This window comes from Lutra lutra, chromosome 2 (genome assembly GCF_902655055.1).
Source record: "Lutra lutra chromosome 2, mLutLut1.2, whole genome shotgun sequence".
NCBI classification, from domain to species: domain Eukaryota; kingdom Metazoa; phylum Chordata; class Mammalia; order Carnivora; family Mustelidae; genus Lutra; species Lutra lutra.
In genome coordinates this window covers 81,886,708-81,899,385 of record NC_062279.1, presented here as the reverse complement: position 1 = coordinate 81,899,385, position 12,678 = coordinate 81,886,708, and the positions used below count along the sequence as shown (strand labels likewise).

General features: G+C 34.6%; 1 protein-coding gene across 1 annotated transcript in view; it reads left to right on the top strand.

Annotated features, from left to right (window-relative positions):
* The window catches only part of GLRB (glycine receptor beta), a 101,851-nt gene that overhangs the window by 65,483 nt on the left and 23,690 nt on the right, over positions 1 to 12,678 (top strand). Inside the window, exons 5-8 of the mRNA XM_047717816.1 lie at positions 233 to 462; positions 593 to 675; positions 2,272 to 2,412; positions 7,462 to 7,614. Of these exons, the coding sequence (XP_047573772.1) occupies positions 233 to 462; positions 593 to 675; positions 2,272 to 2,412; positions 7,462 to 7,614 (607 nt within the window). The remainder of the gene's footprint in view (positions 1 to 232; positions 463 to 592; positions 676 to 2,271; positions 2,413 to 7,461; positions 7,615 to 12,678) is intronic.

Genomic DNA, 12,678 nt, shown 5'->3' with positions numbered 1-12,678 from the left:
GGTAAAGTTATATTTTGATATTGGAGCTAGCAAGTGCTAAGGAAATTTCTGTAAAGTTATTAAATAGATACGATGGTGTCTTTATATTTAGTGACCAAGCTGTTTTGATCCTGTTTGATGGGGGGAGAATAAAAATATCTGTGCTGCTTATCACTGAAACTCTTTTTATTCTGGTGCTGAATATATTCTTTCAAATAGCAGTAAACACACACATGCACACAATTTTTTCCAGGACTATAGAGTTAACATCTTCTTGAGACAGAAATGGAATGATCCCAGGCTGAAGCTCCCTAGTGATTTTCGGGGCTCGGACGCACTGACAGTGGATCCCACAATGTACAAATGTCTATGGAAACCTGACTTATTTTTCGCAAATGAAAAAAGTGCCAATTTTCATGATGTGACCCAGGAAAATATCCTTCTTTTTATTTTTCGTGATGGAGATGTTCTTGTCAGCATGAGGTACTCTTTAATAATATTTGTACAGTCCTACGTGTGTGTGTGTGTGTGTGTGTGTGTGTGTATATATAAATTCAGATTGTCACAGACAAACACATTAAGTGACATCTAAGACCTCTGTTTCTACTTTCAGGTTATCTATTACTCTTTCATGCCCTTTGGACTTGACCTTGTTTCCCATGGATACACAACGTTGCAAGATGCAACTGGAGAGCTGTATGTAAATGAGACCCTAAGTGACTATAGGAGTACAAATTCTTAAAATCTCTAAGCAGTACATTCTACTAATCTCTTAGATAACAATGGTTAAACTAATGCTTTTTATTACAAATAGTAGAATAATTTATTTAGGAAAATTGTTATTCTTTTACTGTAATAATTACTAAGATAGACACATCTTTTGGGTGCTAGGTTTTACTTTCAGTTTATGTAGTTGTACACTTCTAAATTGTTCCAACTGCCATCATCATCTGGATTGATAATATAAATAAAGGAGAAAACCATATCTTAATAACTGTTCTACTGTTAAAGCCACATGTTCAGATCAGAAAATTTGAAAATATTAAAAAACAGCACCTAAATCCTACCAAGTAGTCATTTTCTGTGGATTGTCTAAAAAGTTTTTTTTTTTTTTTGCAAAATTGGGATTTTTGTGTTTCTATGATCATATGTTTTTCACTTCATGAAAGATATACCACATTAAGGTATAAGGTATATTAACTGAAATAATTTTTGAAATAATTATCTTTAAAATATATCAATTAATTTGCTAATCATGCTTATCTTTTGAAAATAAAAGTAGGACATAAAACTTGAAAAACTAACACTAAAATAAGGAAGCCTTAGCCTGAAGACCTATATTCAATGACCTCTTTCAGCAAAAAAATAAAGAATAGCCTTGTAAAATATCTTATATATATACTTGCTAGATGATATGCTTTAAAGTTACTTTGTGGTTATCTGCTGTTTAAAAAAAAATTACTGAAGCTGGAACCTAAATTTGAACAATCTCAACTGCTTTCTAAGTATAAATTGAGATTTTGCAGATGTAAGTGTATGTATGTGTGTACGTTTTTGTGTGTTGTATCTATTTATGCCTGTGTTAATATGTATTTGTGTAAGAAATTCCAACTGGGTATTTATATTCAAATCTATTGTCAGATGCACTGAAGTATTGCTTTGAAAAATCCAAGTACTTATAGTTGAATGGTAGGCTGTAATACCCCATAGGATCCTTGAGTTGTAGCCGTATTACCTAAACCGTATTACCTAACCCAAAATTAGGTGCTTTCGCATCTAATTATGATGTCCACTTGAGAGACTGTTTTCCTGCTTTCCTGTGCAATGCAACTCCCTTAGGGAAGTTTGTAGTTATTTCTTCAAAAATATAAGTGATTTGTGCTTAAGGTTTTTTTTTTAAATTTTCATGTAGCATATTGTATAATTGTGAATGAGTCTATTCTGAATATATTCAGAAAGCTAATATGACTTATTTATTACTTTTTATTGATGACAGCTCTGAAATCTGACATAGCACAGTATGCTACTATATAGGAGGCAGTGAGATTGTAACTGTGTACCATATGCTCATTGTTTTAGCTTGTTCTTTATTTAAGTCAATTATCTGTAAATTTGTGCTACTGTTTTCATTGATAGCCATAGATTTTATCTCTGCATTTTTAACAAGAGTTTCAAAGAAGAATGACCTGTTATTTTACCATTTATGTGTGTAATAATTAGATTCTTAAAATACTAAGAAAATATCAATTACATTTCAAACTAATATTTTTATTTATTTGCTTTTGTTTATAGTTGGCTATACAACTGATGATTTACGATTTATCTGGCAGTCAGGGGATCCTGTTCAGTTAGAAAAAATCGCCTTGCCTCAGTTTGATATTAAAAAGGAAGATATTGAATATGGCAACTGTACAAAATACTATAAAGGCACTGGTAAGTAATATTCTTTGACTTAAACAAAACTAAGTCCTGCTTCAAAGGTTTGTTTCAATTTTAACATATGCCAGGAGCAGAATAGAAGAAAATTTTTTAAAAAGTGAGTTCAGTATTTATAAGTAGTTTATCTTTACCTTCATATATTTAAATCTTTCATAAAATGACATTCACTAAAATTCTTAAAAATGTTTATTACTACATAGTTTTGCTTTTATGTAACTCTACATAACAAAAGGTTTTCAATTTTTTATTTTAGTAATACAAACTCTCCCAGGCAATAGTGTTCTTAGGTGTTGCCAAGAAACTTTTTTTCTGGCAAGTTTCAGTTTGGGACCAAACATCATGGATTTGATGAATGTAGTCCATACACACTTGTCGCCTGTCTTTCAGGCAGGTTTAGATGTTGGTTGACCCATATTCTTAGTTGCAGAAAGCACTGATCTTTATGCTGCGCAGGAAGCGGTAAGTGTGGAGAATAACTGGGCATTGGTTAATATTCCCTGTATAATATTGTTGGCCTAGGTTATGGAACAGCTAATTGTGAAAAGCACAACAAATTAACCTCATTCACTACATTACCTCGAACTTTGCAGAAATGAAAATATACCCACTAATCAATACTTTAATAATATGATTCATATTCAACATTTGAGTCACAACTGACAGAGTTATTGAGGCTTTTAGTTATTAAATATAATGGTTTTTCCTGTAGTAATATGCATAAAAGGCTGATTGAATTTTGCTCATTATTTTCAAACTAATCATTTCAATTTTGAATTACGCAATTCTAATTTTCTATGAGGAAGTAAACAAAGATATGACAAAGGTGTTCAGAAATAAATATAATTAGGAGCATCTGGGTGGTTCAGTTGGTTAAGCGCCAAACAGTTGATTTTGGCTAGGATCCTGAGATCAAGGTGGTATAGAACTCTGTACTCAGGAGGGAGACTCTCTCTGCCCACCCCCCACAACTCAAGGCTGCTCTTTCACTTTCACTCTCTCTTAAATAAATAAATAAATCTTAAAAAGTGAGAGAGAGAAATAGTATTGTAACATTTATGTTGACTTGCAAAATAAAAATGTATAGTGTAATTGTATAGAATTTGGGGAGATCAGATGTTTGAGTTTATAATGCTGCCATCATGGCATCATCAAAGACAAAATATAATATGAAAAAAGGCAGAGTGAACTTTGACACACTTACAGTGCTACAGTAAATGCAACATTTAGGCAACTTGGAGATAAAGTTAGATTAAGCATCTGTTGTCATTGACATTCACATAATTTAATGGATTATATAGCATTTATATACAAATAGCTCCTTCTGTTATAGAGTTTATAGTATATTAGAATAAGGGAGATAAAAAACAAATACACTGCTAAAAGAAATTAAAAAGTTTTTTAAAAAGGAAAACCTGAGAACTCTTAAAAAATTTGACCATCAAAACACTCATGTATCATATAGATACATAGGCTTTTAGTGATCTTATTGACAGTTCTGAACCAGTTCCTTTATTTAACACAGAAAATAACTGAGGAGCAGAGTGATTGAGGGACTTACGGAATGTTGCAGGCAAATCAGTGTCAGCTGCTGCACGAAGAACTGTACTCCTTTTCTCTGTACTCATTCAAATTAAGGAAATGCACTACAGTGTTTAGACACTTTGACAGGTCACCTAGTAATTAAAAAAAAAAAAAAAAGCTTGAAAGCCAAGGACAATCCTTTTGGGATTGTTGTATGGAAACATATTTAGTAGATAGCTTTTGGATTTCTTGCTGTTTGTTTGGCATTATTTTAAGTGCTCTGCAGGAACTCTGTATTTAAATTCTCACAACCACCCTATGTATCAGTACTTTTATTTTTCCTTTTTTACATGTTAGGATAATTGACAAAAGACACTTACCCAAGTCATACTGTTACTGAGTGATGACTGGAATAGTGAGTCTGACATTGCTATCCTACCTGTGAAGTCAGTCCTCCTACACTTTGCAAATAGTTATCCACATCTAGATTATATGGTTAATATTTCAAAATGAATAGGCTCAAAATTGTTTTGAGAACTTTGAAATGACCCTATTGAAGTTTTAAACTTTGTCTAAAGATGAAAATAAAGCTAGTAATTTTATTTCTGATTTTATGTAATAGCATAAAATTATGAGATAACATTGAAAATCCTGGGGGTGCTTATTTTTTTTTACCTTTAAGCCCTACATCTAAAAACCTTCATTGGGGATGCAACAAGGAATAAAGGAGACATCTCTGCCTTTTTATAGATCTAGATTCTAATATGGTACACACATAAAATAAGTAAGATTCATTTTTGTGCTTGAGAGGTTACTTAAGATTATAAACACGAAAGTTTTTTGCAGTCCTTTTTGAGCTATTTTAAGTAAGTTGCTGATCTGTCATTAGCTACAGAAAATAACGATAAAAGAACTTATGTCTAACATAATGATAATTGTCATGTACTGTGTTTCAGTAAGCATGTTATCAGCGTTTACGTGAATCATCATATGAATATAAGTAAAATATTTTAATACTTGGATAATATTTAGATATGTATTTATAAATATGGAAACTTCTAAATATATGAATGCCTAATACGTAAAATAGTGAAAAAGATATAGACAGCAACATTTATAAAATGATGGACAGTATTTTCTTTAACTAGTACAGAAATAATCAGAAATGATGATTTGGCTTTAACTTTATTAAAAATTACAGTTTTTTATAATTATAGATGTTACAAAGGTGGAGAGATGGATAGGAAAACAAGTATACAGAAATACTTAAATTGAAAGCCTAAGTGAATAATAGTGAAATAAAACCTCACAGGAAATAGAAAGTAAATTGAATTTGCCAATGAACATTTATATCAATTAGCTGCCCACCTGCCTCTCATAAATGTAACAGTACTAGGAAAAGATAAAAAAAGATCAAGAAATGTTTCTCATAAAAGTTTATGGAGCAAATCACTATTATATCCAAGCATATATTTTATTGCCAAATTCATCCCAGTCCTGGGAAGCTCCCCTAGTGGGTGCCTTCATAAAAGGAGGGGCTGGAAACCGGCTTCAGACTATAGGAGTCCTGTTATTTAGGCTGTTATTTAAACGTGGTGGGATGGAATGCAAAATTCATTTTAAAGTGAGCAACCCTATAGTAAGTTGTTGTAATATTTGTGACAATTCAGGCTACCTAAAAATATGCAGTAAACACATACATGTTGTTCTCTATCTTACAGGCACTAGGTATACATAAAATGAACTTGAGTAAGTGATACTATTGCAAAGCCAGGTACTTCAGAACCACTTTTAGGAGGTACCGTGAGTCTTTTAATTGTGGAAAATTGGAATTATAAAAGATTCTATTTTGAAAATTTTGCACATGATTTTCAGTTAGAAACATGTTCTTGTTTATGCAGGCAGGAAGTTAAGATGAGTGGTGGGAAGACACAAGGGAGGGAGTTTTCATTGTGTGACCTCTTGTATCTTTTAAAAACCTGTGAATAATTTAAATTGATTTTTTACTTTTAATGTACTTAAAATAAAAAAAAGACAAACATGCTGTTTTTTTTGTTTGTTTTGTTTTGTTTTATATAATTTGGAAACATTTGGCATAATTAGAATTTACTTCAGTTCCAGTCAGTTCCTTATTTTTGTTACGTTAGCCCCAGTATTCTTCTCATCTCTCAGAGTTAGCAATGATTGTAATTCACACGGGGAAAAGGATAGATTTCTGGTCTAAGCTACTCAATAAGAGGATGTGAATAGCTATTCTTTTATTTAACATTTTTTAAGATCCTATTGTGTGCCAGTACCACCATAGGTATCATTAATGAATGAATTTGAAGATTGCTCTAGTGCTAGAAGTGTGTATATTCTTCCTAACTAGGAAAACTAAGTAAATGTTACTTTTAAAATATAAAATAGCAAAAAACAATAATATTGTCCTTTCCCCATAATTATTTTATTCATTTATTCATTTATTTACTTTAGCATTTTGAAATACTGGTGTTTAAGCTAAACACAATTGGAGACATATTAACTTTCTGTTATTTGCACATAGCCTTGCTTTTTTCTGAATGGTAAATGAGATTTTTATCAAAATTAAACACTTCAAGCATTAGCTATTATATTTAAATTGCTAACTGAAAGGACTAAAGCATTTTTTTAAAAAAAGTCTCAAACATCTAGAAGTCTCTCTTCTATTCCAGTGCTAGAAGAATATCTTGTCACTTATTTTCTCAAGTCAGCAAAGGCTCTGATGAGGCTGCCCATAATTTGTGATTAATTTGGGGGACTAGTTGATATCATGGCATCCCTAGAATTATGTTGTAAGGCAATTTCTGCATTTGTCTCAGCTTCTGACAATGAAGTCCTTTCCCTCATAAAGCATGTTTGAGCACCTGGAGTGGCGGATGGGACAGAATTGAGAGGAATATCAGATAACTACCCTGTATAATATTTTATCTCTTTAGCCTGAAAACATGTATTTCTTATCCTTGCTAAGATTTACTTACAATATGCTTAATTTTTTAAGGTTTAAGTATGCATAGGAGTTATTGTAGACTGCTATGCTTTCTAGATAAGAAGTGGTACACATAGCCGAAAAATTATACTGACAATACATAGTCGTGGAATGTTTCTTTTTAGACTTGTCCCACTTTGATTTACTGCTCCCTATATGACTCCTTCAGATCAGTTGCTCTGACAGTGCCCATGGGTAATGAAAAGTTTAAGTTCATTGCCAATTCCCTGAACAAAGACTTAAAAGCTGTGACCCTGACATAGTGGAACAGCATGTGGTATCTATTTCTCAACATCATAATAAGGTTGTGAAAGGTCAGGTTAGACGGGTCCCATCATGTCAACCTTTACACCAAATAAATTATATATTTATAAGAGAAAACTCTCTTTGTGGAATTTACTTTGTGAAACTATCTCAAATAGAAGTGACTTAGAATTTACAGGTACATTATTGGTTTTTGCTGTTGTAGGTAGGTGGGCCCCTCTGATTTCTAACATAAAGTTTGTTTCCGAAAGGGTACTACACCTGTGTGGAAGTCATCTTCACCCTGAGGAGACAGGTCGGCTTTTACATGATGGGTGTTTATGCCCCAACCCTGCTGATAGTGGTTCTCTCCTGGCTCTCCTTCTGGATCAACCCGGATGCAAGTGCTGCCCGAGTGCCCCTGGGTAAAGTATTCTGTGCTTTTCTCTCGTGTCAGGAACGTGCTATGTCCTTGCATAACTCACTATATACTCAACACTTTCAAAATAGACTTTTAGAATTGAAGGCAACCTTATTCTCATCTGTTTTTAGACTTCCCTCAAAACGTAACCTTGAGGGTACCTGGGTGGCTGAGTGGGTTAAGCCTCTGCCTTCAGCTCAGGTCATGATCTCAGGATCCTGGGATCGAGTCCCGCATTGGGCTCTCTGCTCAGCAGGGACCCTGCTTCTCCCTCTCTCTCTGCCTGCCTCTCTGCCTACTTGTGATCTCTCTCTCTCTGTCAAATAAATAAATAAAATCTTAAAAAAGAAAACTTGACCTTTAACTAGAACTTCTCAATGTTTATGAACTCTATAATTAAACCAAGTTTTTTTTTTCTTTTCATGTATTTGGATATTTTAAACAGTTAATCTATCCTACTTTGACTTTCATGCAATAATTATTAAGTAATTTTCACAGATAACTAAAATATAAACTCCCCAAGAGTGCCAAACTAAACATAAAACTATTTTGATGGGGCTCTTTCTAAATTATATTGTATACCATCTCATACTCTTCAACCGGGAATATGTGGTACAGTGTATCTTTTTAAACATGACTTCATGTCATTTTCTTAAACATCAGTTATTGTGTGCTCTATCATCAGGACTGGCTAGAGAAGAAGAGCTGATTATCCATGCTCCCCCATTTGTTATTTTTAATGCTTTGCCACACAGAAACAGCATCAGCCAGTCTTGAAAACTGTGTCTATATAGGGGTGAAGAAGTCTTTGCTTCATGAAATAATCAAGAGCTCTTCTAATGGATGAAGTGATTAAACTTAAAAATAAGGACATTGTTACAACAAATTTTGATTGTTTATAGTGTTTTAAGATGTTTCATTACTGTGTGTGTGTATGTGTGTGTGTTTTCCGAATATCACCTGGAACTTATATAGGTAAGACTGTGGTATATCTGGCCTCTTAGGGACTGGTTGCAGCATTTTTTTTTTTTCCATTGAAAAGACCTTGTGCAAATCTCCCTCCTGACATAGTAGGGGAATTAAATGAAATACAGATTTTAAAGAGTAGGAGGCAACCAGGAAAGAAGCAATGAAAGTGACAGTTTTACCTGGATAAGAAATGTGATGGTTTGTATTTAATAAGAGCCACAGAGACCATATCTATATCTTAATAACCAGAAATGTGGGAAATTTCATCCTACTGGTTATGTATCTGGAATGAAGACAGTGACAACCCAGATTAACTCCTTTAGGGGATGAGAATGAACTATGTAGTATACTGTCCTAAGAATAAAACTCCTAAAAAACTAGATTTGTGTCAGACTTGTCAAAAATATCATGCATTTCCTCCAAATAGTTAATTTTTTGCTTATTAGGAATATCATGCAGTGATATAAATTGAAATGTCAGGCTTCCAAGAGTACTCTGGAGACATTTCAATCCCTGACGTATTCTTGAAGGATTTTTCTCTGTAAATCCCCATCTATTACGAGACTTCTGTCATGAAGTCCCTTAACTTTCCAGTTAACATCCAGTGGAACTGTTGTATGAAGTAAACATGCTTAATGGTTGAAAGTCAGTCTCTTCTGTTAAATCTGGATTTGAATTCCTGCTCTCTGCTTTCTAACTGTGACAGTTTAGACAGCAAGCAGATCTAATCTCTTTAAGCCTACTCTGTTAAAATGTCGATAGGGATGAAAAAATACTCAAAGGCTAATTGGAAGATTGAAAATATGAGTGGAAAGTGCTTATTACCCATTCAGGAGTTAATAATATGCCTCATTTATACATTACAGTTTATAAAGCACTTTTACACATTTGATTCATTTAGCAAGTATTTATTGTGCACCAGCTATGTCCTAAGCAATGTTCAAGAAGATGGGCATATAGTTAAAGTAAATAGAAATTAGATAAAATAGATAAAACAAAAGAAAAACACTGAGCCTCAATGAGTGTACTTTGTCTTGGAAAGAAAGAGACACCAAATAAGCACAATATGTAATCTCTAAGATGTTGACATATAACTTCCAGTTATCGAACAAATAAGTCCTAGAGATGAGAAGTACAGCATAGGGAATATAGTCCATAATACTATAATAACAAGGTATGATGGCGGAATACATTTAATCATGGTGAGCATTGAACACGCTATAGAATTGTCAAATCACTATGTTGTACACCTAAAACTAATATAGCATTGTATGTCAACTCTACTTCAATTTAATAATCCTAATGCCCAGGGAGTGGTAGAAGGATGATGTAAGGACAGAGAGTTCAGGGACAGCAGCCTGCTTGTCAGGAACTGCTCAGAAGGAAGTGATATTGGATAAAAATGTGACAGAGGTGGAGAAATGAATCACTGTGTGTATCTAGCAAAGAATGAGCTGGGATAGTGATCATCAAGTCCAGCATTCCTGAGGCAGGAGCATGCTTGGAATATTTTGGGAATGCCAAGGCCAATGTGGCTGGAGCAGAATGAGTGAAAGTGTGATTAGTAGATGAGGTCAGAAAGACAGCAGTGTTGAGGAGCATGTAATATCTCCTAAGGCATTCTGATGATTTTGGCTGAAATGGGAAGACTTTGAGGGCTTTTACATGTGACCTTCTTTAAATTTTAATAGATTCTCTTTGTCTGCTTTGTGTAGAACCCATTAAAAGGGGGTTTGGATGGGAGCAGGGAAGGCAATTATTAGGAAGCTCTAGTAATCCAGGTGAAACAATCACAGTATTGCCAGGGGGTAGAGATGCTTATAAATAGATGATAGTTATGGTAGACATAATGAGATTTGCAGATGTGTTGTATGTCGGATTTAAGAAAGCAGATTCAAGGGGCACCTGGGTGGCTCAGTGGGTTAAAGCCTCTGCCTTCGGCTCAGGTCATGGTCCCAGGGTCCTGGGATCGAGCCCCGCATCGGGCTCTCTGCTCCACGGGGAGCCTGCTTCCCCCTTCTCTCTCTGCCTGCCTCTCTGCCTACTTGTGATCTCTGTCTGTCAAATAAATAAATAAAATCTTAAAAAAAAAAAAAAAGCAGATTCAAGGCTGACTTCAAGGGTTTTTCTGGCTGAAAAGCCAGGAAGATGAAGCTGCCACTAAATTAGATGGGAAAAGCTGTGGGCAAAGTATGTTTGAGAAGATGCACAGATCAGGAGTTTCTTTTTGGACATGTTAAGTCTGAGATATCTTTTAGGTAGAGTTATCAGGTATTCAATTGGATATACAAGACTGGGGTTTCTAGGAAAGATTAAGGCTGGTGGTAAGAACTTCAGATTTATCAGAATATAGATGATCTTTAAAGTGAGACTGGAGTATGGGTAGAGAAGACGTCTCAGAACTCAACCCCTGAGACTGAGAAGATGAGTGACAACCAACATGATGTAGCTTCCTGGGAGCCAAATGGAGAAAGCATTTCTAGGTGAAGGGAGTGATCAGTTAAGCTGCTTGTAAATCAAGTAAGTTTCGGGCTAAATATTGTCATTGGATTCAGCAGCCTGAGGAAGTCACTGGTGTCCATAAGGACAGTTTCTGTAGAGTGACAAGAGGAAAGCTTGGTTGGAGTGACTTCAAGTGAGAATAGGAGGGGAGGAACTATTGGCATCCAGTATAAACAACCCATTGGAGTGCAAAGAAAAAGAGAATAGGGAAATAGCTGGGTGGGAATAGGAGTTGACAGTTTTGGGGTTTTGTTTTTAAGGTGGACAAAATCATATTATGTTTATTTTTGGTGGAAAACAAGCATTAACAAAGGAAAAAATGAGAGCCAGAAGAAGAGCAGGAGCAAAATCCTTGAGAAGTGAGAGGGGATGAGATCTGGTGGACAGATTGGACTTTGCTAGGACAAAGTGGATTTGTTCCAGGGAACAGCAAACTCCTGTAAAAGGCCTGATAGTAAATACTCCATGTTTTAGTTTCAAGTGTACAATGTAGTGATTCAGACATTCTATACATTACTCAGTGCTAATCATAAGTGTACTCTTAATCTCCTTCACTCTATTTCACCCATCCCCCCATCCTTATCGCCTCTGGTAACCATCACTTTGTTCTCTGTAGTTAAGAGTCTGTTTTTTATTTTTTATTTTTTAAAGTTTTTTTTTTTTTAATTTATTTGACAGACAGATCACAAGTAGGCAGAGAGGCAGGCAGAGAGAGACAGGAGGAGGCAGGCTCCCTGCCGAGCAGAGAGCCCGATGCGGGACTCGATCCCAGGACCCTGAGATCATGACCTGAGCCGAAGGCAGAGGCTTTAACCACTGAGCCACCCAGGCGCCCCAAGAGTCTGTTTTTTAATTTGTCTCTCTCTGTTGTCCTTTTTTTAAAATTTTGCTCATTTGTTTTGTTTCTTAAATTTCTTAAATTCCACATGTGAATAGTATATATATATGTATAGCATTTGTCCTTCTCTGACTTATTTTGCTTAACATTAGAATTTCTAGCTCCATCCATGTTGTTATAAATGGCAATTTCATAATTTTTATGTCTGAATAATATTCCATGGTATGTTTACATGTGTGTATGTATGGGTATATATGTGGTATATACACACACACATACATACCACATTTTCTTTATTCATCTATGGGTGGATACTTGGGCTGCTTCCATAATTTGGTTATTGCAAATAATGCTGTAATAAACATGAGGACCATATATCCCTTTGAAATAGTGTTTCTGTATTTTTAAGGTAAATACCTGGTACTGCAATTACTGGATGTAATTATGGGTAGTTCTATTTTTAATTTTTTGAGGAACCTCCTTACTGTTTTCCACAGTGGTGGCACCAGTTTGCATTCCCACCAACAGTATACAAGAGCTCTTTTTTCTCCACATCCTCACCACAACCTCACTTGTTGTTTCTTGTGTTTTGGATTTTAGCCATTCTGACAGGTGTGAGATGATATCAAAATATGTTTTACTTTTATAAAATACTACTATAGAGTTTATCAAAAAGATGGTACCATTTGCTTCACATGCTCCCTAACATTTACCAGTTACTTCACATACTCCCTAACATTTAATTTTCTCACCTTATTG